At 41.6% G+C, this 20,575-nt stretch overlaps 1 protein-coding gene across 4 annotated transcripts in view; it reads right to left on the bottom strand.

Annotated features, from left to right (window-relative positions):
- The window catches only part of NALCN (sodium leak channel, non-selective), a 314,423-nt gene that overhangs the window by 2,826 nt on the left and 291,022 nt on the right, over positions 1 to 20,575 (bottom strand). For all 4 annotated transcript variants that reach the window (XM_080660974.1, XM_080660971.1, XM_080660973.1 and 1 more), the window contains 9 exons: positions 18,533 to 18,601; positions 17,449 to 17,597; positions 16,514 to 16,607; positions 14,779 to 14,911; positions 13,986 to 14,101; positions 10,450 to 10,607; positions 7,177 to 7,327; positions 5,419 to 5,568; positions 1,788 to 1,905 (listed from right to left, as the gene is read on the bottom strand). In XM_080660974.1, the coding sequence (XP_080517100.1) occupies positions 1,788 to 1,905; positions 5,419 to 5,568; positions 7,177 to 7,327; positions 10,450 to 10,607; positions 13,986 to 14,101; positions 14,779 to 14,911; positions 16,514 to 16,607; positions 17,449 to 17,597; positions 18,533 to 18,601 (1,138 nt within the window). The remainder of the gene's footprint in view (positions 1 to 1,787; positions 1,906 to 5,418; positions 5,569 to 7,176; positions 7,328 to 10,449; positions 10,608 to 13,985; positions 14,102 to 14,778; positions 14,912 to 16,513; positions 16,608 to 17,448; positions 17,598 to 18,532; positions 18,602 to 20,575) is intronic.

Raw genomic sequence — 20,575 nt, 5'->3', positions numbered from 1 at the left:
GGTAAGTATATGAGCTGATGCATATATGTGGACTGCAGCAATCTTTTCACAATGTATATGTTAATAAAAACATCACTTTATACACTTTAAATATATGTTTTTAAATAAAAAGTAAAATGAAAAGGGGGAAGGGGGAAAAAAGAAGAAAACGCACAGCATGGCACCTGGTACATAGTTGGTATCCCCTTAAAATGCCTTTTCTTACCCTTTGCCTCTTCAAACTCAGCATGTCCCAATAGCATGGCTCTCTAGTTATCACCGGGCCACTTAAGCTTGGGCCATTAGAGGCACTTTGGACAACATCCTTTCTTTTATATATTTTAGTGAACACCAAGGACTCACTTCCCCTAGGTCTGTGGTTGGCAAACAGTGGCTCGCGAGCCACATGCGGCTCTTTGGCCCCTTGAGTGTGGCTCTTCCACAAAATACCATGGCCTGGGCGAGTCTATTTTGAAGAAGTGGTGTTAGAAGAAGTTTAAGTTTAAAAAATTTGGCTCTCAAAAGAAATTTCAATTGTTGTACTGTTGATATTTGGCTCTATTGACTAATGAGTTTGCCGACCACTGCCCTAGGTCATCTCTCCTACTTGTTGCTCCAGGGTCTGGACCACTGCCGCCAGCTTTGGCCATGTTGTCACCTCATGCCCAGATTATGGTATCATCCCCTGGCTCCTAAAGCTGCCTCCAGGCTCACTCTCCCTAAAGCACGGATTCCAAATACCATGTCTTGCTCAGGAACCTTTACTGGTTCCTAATATCTACAGGATGAAGCTGAAACCACTCAGCCTGTCACTTACAGCTTTTCATGGCCTGGCCCCACCCCCTACTCAATCTCATTTCCCATCACTCCCAGCTTTGTTTTCCCAGGTGGAAGCTAGCTTCTCTCTGATCCCTAAATAATGAACTCCTGGATGTGAAAAAAGGTGTTTTCCTTCTGATGTTAAGATCCACTGAACAACTTTTAGTCTCAAAACCTAAGTTACACTGTCTTCTGCTTTGTGGAACAGACATGCTACAGAAGAGTTTGCAACGTCATCCACCTTCTCATTGGATTGGGCTGAAGAAGGGGAACAATTAGGGAGCATTAGGAAGCCCCTATTTTATCGTGGATTCAAGGATTTAAACAGAAAAACACATATGGGGGACAGTGGGCTGAACAGATCATTGCTCCCCCTCTACTTCTGAGTGCTCTTAATGGGACTGTCCTGGCTTTCCAAAACCCCATGTTCTCCTAGAAAAAAATTATCTCACTGAGTATGAAAAAGAATAGGATTGTGAGGATTAAGTGAGGGAACACACACAATGCACATATAATACTGACTGGCACACAGTAAGTAGTATAGCACTAATATATCATACATCATATATCATATAGTATCATACTATGTAAGTTTTGTTGTTCCTTCTTTGAGAACTGTGGCATTTTCTAAATTATCATATCTACTCACTTCCTCTTAGATTAAATAAATTTTGCCTATGTTTGAGAACGCCTTAAATACACACAGGAAGCCCTTGGAAATCGTCTTTTTTAAAATGATCTTGGCTATGATATTTCACTTTGTTAATAAGTATTGCCTTCTCAACCATAGTAACGGAAAACGAGGGCCAATACAGTGCTATTTAGAGAAGTTATTTTGAGGGAAACATCTTTGATAAGGAGATATATTTTTCATGTCTATAAATAACTTCAGATGCAGACCTTTATTTTGAAACCTAAGATCCCAAACACACAGAACGTCAACAATTTAAAATGCTTCAATCAATGGAGAAAGGACTTGGTACACATACCGGAGGGCAGACGCCACTGCCCGAACTTCCTTTGGGGTTTCCCTGCATCCCCTGCGTCTTGCCGACTTCCCCCTCTGTCGGACAGGGTGGGGCTCAGAAGCTGCTGCTGGCTGCTCATCTACAGGGGGAAGAAGAGAACAGTGATTTTCTTAACCCTGTGCTCTCCTCCCTCTTTGTGCATGGGCCTGTCCCTCATTTTATTTTGAGAAAGTTAGAAAATGTGTTTATGGGTGGATGAGTGGCTGAAAAAGTTGTGATACATATACACCATGGAATACTAACTACTTGGCCACAAAAAAGAGTGAAGTTGAACCTTTTGCTACAGCAAAAGGATGGACTAGAGGGTATTATGCTACATGAAATAAGTCAGACAGAGAAAGACAAATACTACATAATTTAACTGTATGTGGAATATAAAGAACAAAATAAACAAAATTGAAACAGACTCAGAAATACAGAGAACAGACTGATGGTTGCCAGAGGGGAAGCGAGGAGGGGGCGCTGGGTGAAAAAGGTGACGAGATTATGAAGTACAAGTTGGTAGTTACAAAACAGTCATGGGGATATAAAGTACAGCATAAGGAATATAGTCAACAATATAGTCAATAACTATGTATGGGGGTCAGTGGTAGTTGGAATACCAGGTTGCGGGGGTGAGAGGGAGGGGGACCACTCTGTAAAGTACATGATTTCTAACCACTATGCTATACAGTTGAAACTAATACAGAATCATAATGAATGTAAACTATAATTGAAAAAAGAAAGAAAGAAAATGACAGGAAACAAGTGAGAAAAACAATATGGACCCATAATGTTCACAATGGGGAAAGGAAAAGTGAAAATGAGTAAAAAAAGAGTCAAGGAAAGAGAAGCACCACTGCACACCGTGAGGAAAGGAGTCCTATTCTTCAGGTAGCGTCTTTTCTTTGACTCCCCTCAAGGAACCCTCCACCCCCACGTCCACATTCCCTCCACACCAGGTAAACATCTACTAGAGGAAGGAAGGGGAGCGGGGGCAGCGGGCACTGCCTGGCTTGGGGGAAGCATGCTCTTGCCAACCTGAAGGTCAATGCCTAGAGCTTCAGAAAGAAAATTCTCCACAGACAAAGCTGGGATGGGCCCTAGCCGAGATCAAATCTTATATCAATGAAGTCTAAAGTCTCTCACTTATATGTGGAATCTAATGAAAAAATAAACTGAGGAACAAAACTGGAACAGAGGCATGGATACAGGGAACAGACTGACAGCGGTCAGGGATGTTGGGGGACTGGATGAAAGAAGGTGATGAGATTGAGAAAAAAAAAAGATATATATATATATATATATATATATATATATATATATATCTCTATCTATCTATCTATCTATCTATCTATCTATCTATCTATCTATCTATCTATCTAGATCTATCACAGACAACAGTGTGGTGATAGCCAGAGGGAAGGGGAAAAGGAATGGGGGTAGGAGGAGGTGGGCAAAGGGGGAAAATGGAGCCAGAAAGAGACTTTGCTTGGGTGATGAACACACGATACAGTGTGCAGATGATGTTTTATTGAGTTGTACACTTGAAACCTGTACCCCAATCAATTCAATAAAAGACTACAGTCAAAGAGAAATGCTGAGACTCTCCACACATTTTATCCACCCTCTGGTTGACCCTCACCTTCCCCTTTCCTATCAGCACATTGGCCTTCACATTGCTTCAATATCCCCTTTTGATGTTTTGAGTACCTCTTGGGTTTTTTGGCTCTTTTAACCTAAAACCAGAGAGCTCTGCAATCATCACTTTCCCTGACTCATCAGCCCCATCTGACTATCCTGACTTTATCTCAGCCCTACACCTGAGGCACTGCCAGCCCTCCCCAGGGCACATAGGTGGCAGGGCTATTGTAGAAACCTCCATATCCCTCTTTGTTGACTGTCTCCTAAACAAGTGCTTGTAATTCGTGGCAGATGATTCCTACAGGCTGGGAGCCAACAACATGAAATCTACTCAAATCTGGGCTATAAACAAGAGGGCTCTTTGGAGCATCCCACTGGGCCATGAAGCCTCAGGCTTCGATGTTTATCGCTGGCCCCTGACTGTGTCACTATACAATCTGAACTCTGATGCTGCTGGGGGTGGGGGAGGGGTGCTCTCAGAATGCCGGATCAACTCCACCCAGTCCATAACTGCATCCTCACAAAGGGCAGGGCCTCTGCCAGCTGTCTCCCAGCACAGGGCTCTCCAGGACACTGGGGACTCTGTGGTACTTTTATGGACATGTAGATTGAGTTTGGAAATGAAAATATGCTGTGCCCTAGTAAATAGGAGGCCTTCAAGTTAATCGTCCCCAAACTCCATATGCTCTTCTCATGCCCAACTGAGGAAGAACAAATCCTCAATTTAAGGAGGATGAAGGTCAATTTCAAACCTTTTCACTGATTTTACTGCAAGTTTCTATGACTTAGTAGGAGAAAACATTTAGGGCAGAGCTTTAGGCAAATCCTGTTCTCCTAAATCAGGAGCAGGGAACCTTTTTCTGCCAAGGGCCATTTGGACATTTATAACATCATTCTCGGGCCATACAAAATTATCAACGTAAAAATTAGCATGCTATATTTGGTTAAACATTTCATTAACTCACCCTAATGCCTTGGCAGGGACAGACCAAATGATTTATTGGGCCTTATATGGCCCATGGGCCAGGCATTCTCCACCCCTGTCCTCAATCATGTGATATTGCCAGAGTTAAATTAAGCCCTTACAGAGGTGATATTAACTTTTAGGCAGACGGAGAGGGAAGGAGGGAGGGAGGGAGGGAGGGAGGGAGGGAGGGAGGGAGGGAGGAGAGAGAGAGAGAGAGAGAGAGAGAGAGAGAGAGAGAGAGAGAGAGAGAGATCAACAGTATTTTAAAATACAGGGCATTAACATTATTTTAGTATTCATACAAATCAGAATCTTTTCAAATAACTTCAACTAACTCAAGAACCACAGAGACATAAATATAATCTTGGATCACCCTATTCCAATTGTTGTTGTTTTTAAATCCTCACCTAAGGATATGTTTCCATTGATTTGTAGAGAGAATGGAAGAGAGAGGGCATGCACAAGCCTTGACCAGAATCAAACCTGAGACCTTTCAGTCCACAGGCCAACACTCTATCCACTGAGTCAAACTGGCTAGGGCTGATTGTTGTTGTTTTTTAATGTAAAAACTTCCTATTACATATATTGTCACCTTATTTGAAATGTCTGTGAACAGCACCAGTTTATTTTTTATTTTATTTATTTTTTATTTATTTATTTTTAAATTTATATTGATTATTAAAGGCCCTATCGATTACCTCTATTGCTTACTTAGTTCTTTTTTTTTTTAAATATATTTTATTGATTTTTTACAGAGAGGAAGGAAGAGGGATAGATAGTCAGAAACATCGATGAGAGAGAAACATCAATCAGCTGCCTCCTGCACACCTCCAACTGGGGATGTGCCCGCAACCAAGTTACATGCCCTTGACCAGAATCGAACCTGGGACCTTTCAGTCCGCAGGCTGATGCTCTATCCACTGAGCCAAACCGGTTTTGGCTTATTTTTTATTTTAAACATGCACAGAATATCCTTGAATGAAAGACACCTCATACTCGTACCTCAGGTTGCATATTATTATCCTGACTGTTGGCGTTCATGTCTTCACTGGGCTGGGTGGTCTCGATACTGGGGGGATTCAGAAACCGGCTCAGCTCCTGCTGCTGGCTCTCTCTCAAGCTGTGGATGATGCTGCATGACTGCTGCTGTTTCTATGGAAATATGGTTTTTGCAGGAACGAAAAAATCAGCCCACTGTCCTTCTGCCCCACCAGTCAGTCATATTTTCTTCTCTCTGCCCCAAAGACCCTGTAGGCTTGGTGACCCCTTAGAAACTTTCAACTAATTTTGGAACTTTCAAGGGTCATTAACTAATTTCCCTGATCAGACTCCCATAAAGAAAGGCTTAGAGACTTAGAATTGCTTATCCCTTCCATTTTCATTTGCATAACAATTGAGAGTAATGTTCACTGGTACTAGCTTGTGTTTTATTTAAAGCTAGAGGTCAGGTGCATGAAATTCATGCACAGGTAGGTTCCCCAGGCCTGACCGGTGATCAGGGCTGATGGGGGCTTTCTGGCTGCCAGCTGGGGCCTCCCTTCCCCAGCTGCCAGCTGCTGGCCTGGGCCTTCTGTCATCCCGTGCCACCCCCTGGTGGTCAGCACATGTCATAGTGAGTGATAGAACTCCTGGTCTCCTGGTTGAACTCCAGGGAACGCTTTGCATATTAGCCTTTTATACATATAGATTATATATATATAGATAGAATTCTTAAATCACTAAAGTTGTTGGTGGTCTGTTTTTTCCTCCTTCATATTTTATTCTATGCTTGCTAAGCCTATGTGGATCACCCCTTTCCTCTAAGATGCAAGAGGCAGAGAGTCTTGGGTGCAAAAGTGAAACCCTCATTTTTGTCTTGGTTCTGGACTGGAGCGGGCCAGTCCAGTGGGCTGATCTGTCTTGGCACACACTGGGACCAGGGCAGCCTGGTGGTGGGCCTGCACTCCCAGAGCCCTCACAGGGCCTCTGGACCACAGATTCTATCCCTGGATCTAACAAAGCTATGCTGGGCCAGCTGTGACAGGTGCCTGGCTGTAGGAGATTGGGGTGTTGGTTTTCTCTGGGGCCCTTAATTCATCCAATAGAAAGATGTGTTTCTGCAGTTGATGTTGTTCTGAAAAACAGGATGTTAAAAATCTGTTATGTAGAAATGGTTAGTGATTAATTTGATTTTCCCCCGTGTGTAAAGCATAAGTCAAAAGCATTCATAAAATTAATTACCTAATAGAAATGCCCATTGTAAATACAGTGTATGCAAACACAGTTAATGCTCATGTTCATGGATTTAAGAGTTAGAGTATCTCATTGGTTTAAAGGTCAGGAAGCAGCAAACAGGTCGCGGCACTCCCAGGAGAGGTGGTCTTTAATTAAAGATCACGCAGAATTATCACCAATATGTTGGGGATTTTTAGGAACAAATTAAAAGTAGTTGCCAGTCAATATGTAGAGATTGCTGGCAGTTTAAACAGCTGAGATTAATAAATGGACAGCATGAATACTGTAATATCAATGAACTGCTTCTGAAACAGTCACACTCTATTATAAAAATGTGTTTTAAGGGAAGCTTCTTATGGACTCTGCTCAAGAGGGTACCACTGGATTTGGACTAGAGTTAAGGTTTGAATCATCATCTGACCATGGGAAGTGGAAGAAGTTGACACAGTTGAAGGGATAGAAGGCTAATCACAGAAGGATCTAATCCCCTTGTTCAGGAAGCTCTGGAGGAGGAAATAAAATCCCAGATGCTTCTGGTTCACTCACTGCTCTGATGCGCTTTAAGCACTTCTTCAGCCACATGCGGATGGTCTGCTTGGCCACTTCCTCCTCGATGGTGTACTCCAGCTGCTCCCTTGCAAGCAGCTCCTCCAACTGCAGACTCTTCCGGATGTCAACCGACCGGTAGGAGAGCATGCTATTGGGGAAATTCAACAGCAATTGCAGCTCTGATTTACCTGGGATTTAGATCTCAAAATCCAGAGAGGTCATCAGTCAGTCCTACCAGTGGAGCATTCTGATGCTACCCTGACTAACGGCTTAGGCTAGTTATGTCAGCTCACTGCCTCTCTTCGCTCATCTGTAAAATGGGCATAGTCATGGTACCTACTTTGTTAAATGATGAAATATGTTGATATTCATGAGGTGATTATAACAGTATGTTTTTGTAAAACCAAAGATCCAGGCCCTAATAATCAGCTGCTTAAGATTCTGGAACTTTCCCTGTAGAAGGATAACTGCTCTGTCTATTCACATTCAGCTCCAATTGGTGGTGGTTAATATGCTTGGCTGCAGGCTATGCATTCCCATCCCCCCATTTCCCTCTCCATTTCTCTCATCTGTCCCCCTGGATCTTCCTCATTAATGCTGATGGTTGCAAAACCAGAGTGAAACATTCACTCCCATTCAGTCCTTGGTACAATAGACCCACACGGCGGCAAATGAAACCAACATGCTAATGTGTTGCATGGGGGCTCCTGGGCAATAAGGCAACTCATGTGTTCAGGCCGAGGAGTCCACAGCCACAGGAGGATGCAGCCCCTTCTGGCAGCTTGGCGCTCCCTAGTATGGCTGCAGGATCTCAGTTATTGCTCCATCCCTGCCTGGCCTGGGTGGGACCTCAGTTCCGTTTCCCTAGCCCAAATCACAGCACGGTGGCACCTGAGAGGCCCTTCCCCATGAAGCACGTGTACAGTGATCTCTTCTTTGCTAAGTCTTTTCCCACCATGGAGGGAAGAAGTGCATTTGCCCTTTCTTTCTCCCCTGCCTCATCAAGAAGCTCATCATTGCTGAGCTGTTTTCATCATACACTGGGCTAGAAGGTAGGGTGAGGCCAACGATGCTACCATGGACTCTGCCTGAGTTCATTTTATCAGATGCATCACTGTGTTCCAAAGAGGCTGAATACAATATTAATGACCGTGGTATGCCTAGATGCCTTATTTGCAGCCTAAAAATATTTGTCACTAGAAGAAAAGACTGACATTCTGAAAGAGTTGTCATCCTTTGCTATTCATCTGTGTTTCCTGCCCCATCTTTTTCTGCCTTTTCACTTGTTCCTGGAAGAAGTGAATAGTGGGAGGTAAAACCGAGACCTTGAAAGAATGCCCCCAGATCCTTCCTCTCCTGGCATTTTTTTTCAAATTCCAATCATAATCATATTTCTGTATACCTGATTGCTCCTGAAATTTGTGACACAATACCCCCTGTTTAACTTGCCAGTTATGAGCAACATGATGAAAATAGCTGGTCCTGGTAGAGGGTTCTTAACCTTTTCTGTGGCATGAACCCTGATGGCAGGGGAGCCCATGAGACATTTTTTAGAATCATGTTTTAGATGCATAAAATAAAATACACATTATTTCAAAGGAAACCAATTGTATAAAAATAGAGTTCTCAAGCCCTAGCTCGTTTTGCTCAGTGGATAGAGCATCGGCCTGCAGATCAAAGTGTCCCGGGTTCAATTTTGGTCAAGGGCACATGCCAAGGGTTGCAGACTCGATCCCCAGTAGGGGCATGCAGGAGGCAGCCAATCAGTGATTCTCTCTCATCATTGATGTTTCTCTCTCTCTTCCTTTCTCTCTGAAATCAATAAAAATATATATTTTAAAAAAACAGAGTTCTCAAATTATTTTCTTTGAAAAGAGTGATATAATAACATAAGTGCTTCTTTATTAATGCATCAAATAATAACATTTAGCTGAGGTCAAATGACTACCATAACTTAGAAGTACTGGTGTGCATGAAGGATATTTTAAGATATCAGCCATAGCGGTAATCTGACCTGAAAAATACCTATGATTTCTACTGATGACAAAGACATGGGTATTGCTAATATTACTATGGTTTGTTGACTGCATGCATCATAAAAAAGAATGTTGCATTTTAGTGAGTGATTAGTGAAAGTAAAGAAGTAATTGTTTTCCTTTTCAAGGCCATGACCTTCTGAATATTATCCATGGGCTCCTGTTTAAGAAAATTTCTGAGTTGATTGTTCTCCCCCCAACCTCCCAAAAGTATTTTGGGGTCCTAACCCTCAGTACCTCAGAATGTGATCTTATTCCAAAACAGGCCATTGCCTATATAACTAGTTCAGATTAGATCATACTGGAATGGGGTGGGTCCATAATCCAATATAACCTGTGTCCTTATAGAAACGAAAATTTGGACACAGACCACACATATGTACAGTGAGAACACCATATGAAGATGAAGGTAGAGATTGGAGTAATGCTTCTATAAGCCAAGGAAGGCCAAAGATGGCCGGCAAACCCCCAAAAGCTGAGGGAGCGGGTGGAACAGATTCTCCCTCCTGGCCTTAAATGGAACCAACTCTGCTGACACCTCCATCTCAGACTTCCAGCCTCCAGAGTTGTGAAGACAGTAGGTGTGTTGTTTAAACCACTCAGTGTATGTGTTCTATTACAGCAGTCACAGCAAACGAACAGAGCAGCCTCTCTGGCCCCAGGGTGCCCTTGTCCTGTCTGGGTCCTCACCACACGTCTGGAAAACGTGGTTTGTCAACCTGCCTGGGGCACTCACGGCAGAGCAGCCCAGGCAAATTCCTGCCCGACCCACAAGTGGGAAGATCTGAATTTTAGCTCCAGCTTGGCCTCAGGGCCTGAGTAACTGTCAGCAAGTCATTCATCTCTTCTGGGCCAGTTCCTTCCTTAAAATAGGAAGGGTGGGCCGAGCTCCTGAGGTCCTTCCGTGTCCCCGCTTCAGGAGCTCCCATTCTGGAAGGGGCATTTCTGGGCCCTCAGGCCACTCCTCTTCCCGCCGCCCCCCCCCCTCCACCCCCGCGCCCCGGAGGCTCTCACCTGAACACGACCATTAAAGTTCAGTGAGAAAGGCCACATGGAGTCTTCTAACCACAGCAGATGTGGCATTTTAGGTTTAGAACGTACTTGTTGATTGCATTTCACGAGGCCTTTCCTGGTCACAGCTTCAGTCTCGACTCTGTTCAGCTCTGGGGCACCCAGCTGCGACCCCTCTCACAGCCCTCCCCCTCCTCGCGCCCCCCCATTCCCACCCCCGCACCTTAGGACATCGTGGAAGGTGACGTCGCCGCCGTTGTGCAGCCTCTCCATCTCGTAGCACATGTGCTTAAACAGAAGCTTGTCCTTGTCCAGGTCCACCTCCAGCCGCCCCCGCAGCAGCCGCAGCAGGAACTTCACGCGGAAGGTCGGGATCACCCCCTGGCGGCAGAGCACAGAAACTCGTATGTAAATCATCGTTAGGCCACAGGGATTCTCTGGGGTTCTGTTTTCACACCAAAACACCTGGAGCCATTTCTCAAAAAATGGCAAATTAAGCACCGGTGGCATGGAAGCTGTTCATTTTCCCGAGGCTGGCTGGGAGATAAAAGCTGAGCACTTTCTAAGGTTTTTTAATCACTATGTTGTACACCTGAAACTAATATAATATTGTATGTCCACTGTAATTAAAAAATAAACTTAGCCCTGGCCAGTGTGGCTCAGTTGGCTGGGTATCCTCCTGGGCATCAAAAAGTTGCCAGTTCCATTTCTAGTCAGCGCACATGCCCAGGTTGTGGGCTTTATCCCTGGTGGGGGGCATACAGGAGGCAGCTGATCCATGTTTTCCTTTTACATTGATGTTTTTCTCTCTCCCTATTTCTCTAAAAAACAATAAAAATCTTTGAAAAATATTAAAAAATGACCAAAAAAATAAAGACCTGAGCACACAGAGTTTTTGCAGGTGCACCTCTAGTTCTGTGGGGTTTCACAACCACTCAGCGTTTGCAGCCAAGGAGGAAGGAAAGCTCTCCCTCTGCCTGTCCTGGACGGACACTAGTACCTTTCTTTTTTCTTTCTTTCTTTCTTTCTTTCTTTCTTTCTTTCTTTCTTTCTTTCTTTCTTTCTTTCCTTCCTTTCTCTCTCTCTCTCTCTCTCTCTCTCTCTCTCTCTCTCTCTCTTTCTTTCTTTTTTTAAATATTCATTTTCTCACACCTTTCAGAATGGCTATCATCAACAAGTCAACAAACAACAAGTGCTGGCGAGGATGTGGAGAAAAAGGAACCCTCGTGCACTGCTGGTGGGAATCAGACTGGTGCAGCCACTGTGGAAAACAGTATGGAGTTTCCTCAAAAAACTAAAAATGGAACTCCCATTTGACCCAGTGATCCCACTTCTAGGAATATATCCCAAAAAACTAGAAACACCAATCAGAAAGGATATATGCACCCCCTATGTTCATAGCAGCACAATTCACCCTAGCTGAGATTTGGAAATAGCCTAAGTGCCCATCAGCAGATGAGTGGATTAAAAAACTGTGGTACATCTACACAATGGAATACTATGCTGCAGTAAAAAAGAAGGAGTTCTTACCATTTGCAACAACATGGATGGAGATGGAGAGCATTATGCTAAGTGAAATAAGCCAGTTGGAGAAAGATAAATATCACATGATCTCACTCATTTGTGGAATATAATGAACAACATAAACTGATGAACAAAAATAGATCCAGAGACAGAGAAACATGAATCAGACCGTCAAACCTCAGAGGAAAGGTAGGGGACAGTGGGGGTAAGGCGGAGAGATCAACCAAAGGACTTATATGCATGCATATAAGCCTAATCAATGGACACAGACAACAGGGGGGTGGGGGCATGAATGAGAGGTGGGGGATAATGGGGGAATAAAGACACATATGTAATACCTTAATCAATAAAGAAATTTAAAAAATTCATTTTTATTGATTTCAGAGAGGAAGGGAGAGGGAGAGAGAGATAGAAACATCAATGATGAGAGAGAATCATTGACTGACTGCCTCTTGCACGCCCCCTACTGGTGATCGAGCTCATCCAGGGGTCCTCAAACTACGGCCTGCGGGCCACATGTGGCCTGCCGAGGACATTTATCCAGCCCGCCGGGTGCCGCTGCCTGTCCTGCTTAGCAGCCCACTCGTCCCGGACCTGGAGTGCGCATAGGAATTTGTTCATAGTTTTTTTTTTAAACTATAGTCCGGCCCTCCAACGGTCTGAGGGACAGTGAACTGGCCCCTGTTTAAAAAGTTTGAGGACCCCTGCTAGACTTTTCTTTCTGTACCTGTGCCACTGACTCAGCCACTGCCCCAGTGCTCCTCTAACACGTGCTGAGTGGCTCAGTAATGCTTTAGCACAAGAAATGAAACATACACATGTACGTGATCCTCTTCTCACCGAGTTCAGATACTAGGAACTTGTAAACGTTTATTATAAGTTGTTCTTCTATGGAATGATCACTCCTTGTCAGTTCTCCTCCATTATTAGAACAATTACATACAAGAGAACTGGGTTCCCAGCTCTTCCCTCTTCCTGCTCAGAGCGGCTCCAGATTCTGAAAATCTTCCATGTGTCACTCTCTTCCAGGCAACAGAACTACCGTGCCAGCCTGGCTGTGTCTTTAAATCAGGTATTGGGTGAGAGGCAGGGACATTGATGGGCCATGGGTTCCTGTCAGTTACTAACATCTTAACATGTGAGTGGTGGTGCCATCTTCCATGTGTATGTCAGAGGAAGGCATGTTCCTGTGGGCAGCAGTCATAGAGATCAATGGGCCCAGACACCTGTACATGCAGGTCACTGTCCTGGAAGAAAATCCCCAACACTGGTGCCTGGATGAAGTGGGGGGCCAAGGAAAGAACAAGCAAAGGGGGTGGAGAAAGCCATGCCTGGTTTTTGGGCCCCAGCTCTAGACCAGGATACCCCATTTACTAAGCCTGTTCTGGCCCCTTTGTCTTCATGCCTTCAGTCACCTCTTCCTCAAACTATTTTCAGATCATCCCCAAGATCTTCCCATGGCTGATCTCTCCTCCTTTTTCAGATATTGGATCAAATAGACAGGCCTTCATGACCATTCCTGCTAAAGTTATCTGCTCCTGACTCCAACCGCTCTATACCTTATAACCTTCTTCAAAGTGTTTATAGCTTTTTGAAATTATAATGATTATTATTTCACTTTAATTTTGTCTCCTGTATTAGAATAGGAGACCTGTCCATCTTGCTCTTTGGTATATCTCCAGTGCCTAGAACAATGCCTGAGTGTTTGCTGGATGAAGAATGGGAAAGAGGAGGAGAAGCAGGAAGCTGCTGCTGCTTTGGCTAATTCTACTAAATCTTGGGTAAGCTTCATTATTAAAATTGAACAATACTAAGTCCAAAATAATTAAAAGTAGTAACTTTAATAAATTACTTAAATAACTCGTTTGCACTTGTAATCAGGATTGCTCTTTTAGGTTGAGGTGATCATGAATCTGTACTATATTGTCACTTTGATCATTTGAACTTCATCCCTTCTCTTGCCCCGATCCCAGGGTTGTTTTCTTCAGAGCTCCCTTGTCAATATCTGAATGCCAGAAGAAGAGTACTTTCTTAGTTGGAAAGGACACGAGAGGGATCTATTCTGTGCCTCTCCCCTCCTAGCATATTCTGCTGGATTGTTGATGACAGCCTTCTGCAATTCACCAATGGCCCTTCAAAATTCAATATATGTCCATGCCAACAACAAAACCATGTCTGAGATAGGGTAGTAAGTCCCTTTTGAGTGGGGCATGAAATGGCAATCCACTCGCCTACCTCTCGTTTATCATCCACCATATTCCATATGATCTGAAAGTGGCGAAGATCATTGTAACTTAAAAGCTGGTCCTCCTCAGTGGAATAAAATAAGGAGAAATTCTCCACAATTATGGCTAAAAGAAAAAGAAAAGAAAAAAATGGCAAATTTAGACAATTACGCTTATCTGTCTTTTTTTTTAGAAAATGTAAAACATCTATTATAAATAATGAATTGTATCAGCTAGATGATAAGCCAAATTTTTAAAGTGCTTTTAGTATGGCTTCCAAGTTGGCATGTTTTACACTTGGACTAAGCTATTTCTCTAGCTCCTGGCTTTCCAAAACATGAGGGTCATGAGCATAAACACACATTCTGTGTATATAGACAGTCATGCCAGTTGGCTTTCTCTGGTAGTTGAGAGTTCCAGGGCAGTTTTTAAAGGTCAAATTGAGTTCTGGGTGGCCTCACAGCTGGGTGAACAACATGTATCTTTCAAAAACATAAATGTGACATTTCGAGGCTATAAAGGTAACCCCCCAACCCTCGATATTTGTTCACCTCAATCCATGAGAGCTCTTTTGAGATTAATAATCATAATAAATAGGACAACTCTTGAAATTGCAATCAACTGTCATTTACATGCCTTTCAAAAGTCTTTTCAGCTTCTGAATGGAGAGACAACAATTTATAATTAATGCCATGAAACAACCACCCCAAGCAATCCAGGATAATTACTTGAAAATTATACCTAATTATCTAAGTACCTGAGTTTAAAGAGGTTTAAAAAAATATGCAGCGAACATCACTTACCTACAAGTAAATTCAGCATGATGTAGGCAATGATGACATAAAATGAACAGAAATACATAAGTGCCCCAGCATAATTCCCACAGTCTGTTGCCCAGTATGTAAATTCATCTGGAGTACAAAAGGGTGGCTGGACCTGCGGGGCAGTGGGAGGGAGAGAGAGGAAAGAATGACAGCAGAGAAGAATACAAATTTTTGTTAACTGACTGTAGTTAATGAAATAGTCCTGACCCATGTAAAATATAATAATTAACTTCAAAGTAATCTCTGAAGCTGCATATGTTAGATACATCATCTGTGGCAAAAGTAAAAAGAATATTTCACTTACGCTATGCTTTTCGTCTTGTAGAATCCCAAGTTCATTGACATTTTAGAAGCCTAATGAAAATGAACCGGTTTGCTCTAAGAGATGCTCAGTCTGCCACCTGCACTAGTCCCAAATGATCATTTGTCATTGTGATCAAACAGCAGAATGTCAAACAAAAGGGCATTTACTTTTTTAAAAAAAAACTGATTTAAGTAATGGGGTAAGATTTTAGGAGGATTTGTAATACACAACAATTTCACATTCAAATTGTGTAAGGAGAAGCCAGTGATCCTTATTCCAGCACCATTAGGGAATGTTGGGACATTCCTGGCTCAATAAAATGCCAACACCTCTGAGAAACCTCCTAATGTCTTTCAGCCAGAGACTAGCTCTCTCTTCCACATTTCCATGACATTCTGCTTCCTCTTTATTTTGAGTTTATTTAATTCTGCCTAGTATCATATTTGATCTGTCCCCATTAATTCATGCATAAAGTTCTTGAGTTCCTATTGTGTGCTAGGTTTCTACCCAGTATTGGGGACAGACTGGTAAGCAAGAGAAAGATCCTGACCCTTCTTCATGTTGCTGACAGTCTAGAGCTGTGCAGTCCAACATGGCAACCACTAACTACTTGAGGCTATTTAAATTTATGTTCATTAACATTAAATACAATGAAATACGATTTAAAATTCTATCCCTTATTTTAACTGGTCACATTTCAAATGCTCAATAACCACATGTGGGTAGTGGCTACTGAATTGGACAGTGCAGATGGCCATCATTGCAGAAATTTTTTTTTGGATAACATTGATCTGAAGGATGAGAAAGAGGTGAAATAAACTAATTAAGCCAATAACTCACTATAGTTGTGAAACACGCGAAAAAGAGAAATATAGAGTGCTGTAAAAACATATAACTTGCAGTCTTAACATAAGGCAGGATTCCTGAAGGAACTGATGTTTAAAGTAGTACCTGAAGGATGATGAGAATTAGCCTAGAGGAGAGAGAGTATAGGTCAGAGCCCCAAGCTCCTTGAGGGTGCCTTGGAATCACTAAAGACCTGGCACCCAGTGTGTGGCTCAGTATAAACCAGATTGGTGAATATCTGTTGAATAAATTCAACTAAAGAAGCAGAATTCCCCTGTTTGTACTTGACTGCCAAAATGTTAAAGGTGGGAGGAAAAGAACAATGCCTACATAATGCATATTTATTGACGGGAACTATAATAAAGTTGAGTTCACTGGATACTCTTCCTGTATGTCCACACACTGTAACATAAAAGACAGCAATTTTATGGACTAAAAGGCCAGGATATGTGTTTTGTTCACAAAGCCTTGATGCTAACAAGGAGGCTACCGCCAATGTTGCATAACCAAAGAGCTTCAAATGATTCTAAGCTAAGGCATTGTTAGTGACAAAGAGATATTTACCATACAGTCATGCATAATCTTGTTCCAGTCTTCACCTGTGACAATTCGGAACAGTACGGTAATAGCTTTGCCAGCTGAAGAGAAGTTTGCATGCCTAAATTAAGGAAGAAGAAAACAGAAGGTGAGTAACATAGTTGTCATGAAGTAGTAAGGTCTGCCACTACCAAAGCAGGTGGATTCTGGAGCAAATTTGATTGCCAAGTAATCATTTCCAAAAGTTACACTCTCTTATTTGTTTGTTATATATACTTGTCTCAAGTATAGCTGTCTTAATAACCCACCCCTTGTATGGTGCCACCAATTTCTTTCCATTCATCTTGAATGACTGAGGGAGCAAGCTTTGACAATATAAAGTGATTGTTTCTTTCATATGGATTATGCTATAAAAGGTGGAACTGCCATGTGCCATTTCTGCAACAAGACACATCTGTATATAATTGGTTGTGTGAGGACTTTTCTATTTAAAATTATAATATGCTTTCACAAAATTTAAGGCTATCTTTGAAAAATGCTTTTCATACATAATAACATTTGGGGGGGTTCTAACTTTCCATGTTTTGCTAAAAAAGGAAGAAACCCAATATCATCTCAAAATTATTTACTTAAAAAATAATATATCATTTTTGGCAGCATGTGGATAGAAAAAGTGCTGGAATTCACCAGGTTATCAGGAGCGGTTATTCCTGCATGGTAGGGAGTTATGGAGGCTTTTATTCCTGAGTTTTCTAAGGTCTCTATAGTAAACATGTATACTGCCTTCAGTTAGAAAAATGTCATTTAAAATTTGGCCTTTTTATTTTGTTTTAATTTCCAGTGGATTGCTTCTTCCTTCCCCTCCATCTTTAATAGACAAAAATCATTTAGGTGTTTATTCATGATTTTATTACTAATAAAGCTTGTTTGATAAATGAATACAAAGATAAACACACACCGACCTGTTAATGTTCTCTCCATATTTCACAGTACCAAATAAAACAACGCCAGCGAAAGCATAACACAGCAGCAAAAGGAACATTCCTACGATGATAAAGAAGCTTTTATACATGCTGACGACCACCGTCAGGAGGAGCATCTTCAGTGTTACCTGTATGGAGATGGAGATGGAGATGGAGATGGAGATGGAGAGAGATGGACAGAGAGAGAATATGAATATTCAATTCATTAAGCTGTGGAGAACATGGGGAGTAGATAACATTTAAGCATGTTGGCACAAGAATGACACTCAGGTTATCATTTGAAAATTGCTTCCTATTAGCTATTAAATCTGAATATTGTTCAGAAACCCTTAGAGAGAAATCCTACTTGTATGTCAAACTGTTCAGCCTTTTCAGCCAAATTAATAAAAGTTCAACTCAAAGGTTTTTAGCCTTCCGTTTTCTCTTCTCTTGCTCTCTAATTCACTATGGTAAGGGCTATACACTTTTTGGGCTGTAACAAGTAGACTCAGTATTCTTCTACCAATAAATGCTCATAAAAACAAACCTAAACAATGGTAAAATATTAAATACCATCAAGTATTAAGTGTGTTCATTATGTGCATTCCATACGATGTAATGTCAGAATCAAAAAAGGATTAAGTACTTTAAAAAAATGAAAATATATGTGGAATGTATATATGAACATTAATAAAGAAGATAAAGAAACATGGAATCATAGAATTATGAATGTTCATTAAGGATTATTTTTCTTTGAAGTAAAATAACTTTATTAAAAATAAAACTAAAAATAAAGACATATTAAGAAAGACCACTGGTTTTTGCTTTCATGACTGATATGTTATCTTTAGTTGATAATTGAATTTACTTAGAAAATATGAAGAATAAAAACATCATAAATGTCAGGGAACATTACAAGATAAGCTACCTATTCATTTTAATATTTAAAGTTTACTCATTTGGATTTTAATGTCTAGCAATTTGTTAACTACATCATAGTGACCAGAAGGACAGCTGAAGTTAGTCAATGCTTTTTTTTTATTGCATATGAAACCTTTGATGGTGTTCTTTACAGTATACTTACATGCTTTCCACAGATCGAGAAAAACCTAAAGACAATCACGCATGCGCCCATCATGTAGGTATATGCATTCTGAAATTTAAACAGAAGAGAGCTTCTCATAATTTGCACAAAAGATCTTGTTATAATTCCCTTTTTCATTTTGGGTCTTCTGTGAAGTCTACTGAATAATTAGTTTAATAAAATCTAAAAAATATCATAAGAAATTTATCTTAAAAATGTGCTGAAAAGGTCACTGCCAAAACTCATGAATAAATATTAACTATAAAATTAAATCTTAAATTAAATTTTGGTCTCTGTTTTGCTCAGCTGAATTCTGTATTTTAAAACTTATTTTTACATAAAATAATGGCCAGTTTCTTTGAGGAGCAAGAACAACCGAGGATAACAATGCAACACAAGGAAGTCAAGTGAGACAGGAGATAAAGGAATCCTGGCAGAGGGAGTTCGGGTGTTGGAAAAGATTGCTGGAGGTCAGATTCCTTCTCTCTGAAGGCTTCTGGAGACAGCTGGAGACCAGCTGGCCACGGCCACATGTCCATTAGTCTACGATGATTTCAGAGATGTCCTCCTTGCTCAAAAATACATTCAGTATGTGATCAAGAGATGACTTGGTATGCTTTATGACTAAGAAAGCTTAATCTGAGAAACAAAGATCCCTCTGACTATAACTGCAATAATAACTGTGGCATTAAGCTGATGCCAAAATGTGATTTTTCTTGAGGTTCCTTGCCTAGGCAAATGACAAGTCACAGATGGGCACCTGGGAAGGGGGTCCAGTGAGATATTTGGTGTGAATGTGTCTGCACAGAATAATCTTTGGATGGGAACAAGGACTGTGTCTTTCTTCACAATAGTCCACTGCACAATAGAGTGGAGGATTGTTGCAGAAGACCGAAGAAGAACCAAGCAATGCTTAGAGAAATGGAGTCACTCTTTATTATTATAACATGTGGGCCCAGAGAAAAATGCCTTTCAAATTCTGGGCAAAGTCACACAGGAAGTTTCCTGTATTTATACCTTTTGAGCTTCTTTGTCTCCCAAATAAGGGTTTTTCTGGTCCCCTTTGAAAGTTCTTAAAGAGCCCTATATGCTGGGGCTCTGAGACCACAACCAAAGACCTGGCCTGGTGCCAGCACTGATAACTTCGTCCAGGGAAGGTTTATGGCCTCTCTGGAATGGGAGTAGTCTTATTTTCCTTATTACTTAAGCAAGCAAGCGTTTACAGAAGCCAAAATAGCAGGGTTAAAATTTCAAACAGCAGTTTTTATGTAAGATGGATGCTTCAGGATGAGCAGGCTTCCAGAACCAGAGGATTTTGGAGAAGAACAAAAGCAGTGGGGCAGAATAGGCAAGTTGGTCTTTTGGTGCGAGAGCTCCTCTCTGGGGACATCTAAAATTAGGAAGCTTACTCTATTCTTTTGCTTGGACTGAGTAGTTTTTATTTATAATTTGGAGATATATAAAAACCTGGGCCTTACTGCCCCTTTTCTCCATGTGAGCACCAAACTTACTGTAGATACCTACTTGCTTTACATTCTGGAAGTGATAACCCCCAACAGCTTCTAGGATGATGACCTAAAACTTTCACTTGGACTGTAAGATCCTGAGAGGTCTGGCACCTTCTTACCCATGAGATCTTGTACCTTGTTCCCTTTGCTCCTACTCCAGTAGTGCTGTCTATTCCACTGTACCCTTCCACTCTAGAACATCCTGAAATATTCTCTCCTCCTCCTCCAGACTGATCCCAATTACCACTCCCTCAGGATGCCTTCCAGGACCTCTCCGATAAAGCCATCTACTATTATGTGTTGTCACAGCAACTTTGTCTCTCCTCCATCTCCTTTCCATAGCTGTAATTCTTATAGACTTGGGAACATTCAATGGATGCCTACCTAACTTTTCAGGCTGTGTGGCAAATGAAAGCAATCATTATCTGTTTTACTTATTACATTCTTCTCAATTCCTAGCTCTGTGACTTGCACACCTGTAGTACTCAAAACCATTTACTGTTTGAGGAAATGAATCAGGGTGACTGAGAGCCCA

Source organism: Plecotus auritus, assembly GCF_963455305.1.
Source record: "Plecotus auritus genome assembly, chromosome: 3".
Lineage (NCBI taxonomy): Eukaryota > Metazoa > Chordata > Mammalia > Chiroptera > Vespertilionidae > Plecotus > Plecotus auritus.
This window is presented reverse-complemented; position numbering and strand designations above follow the sequence as displayed.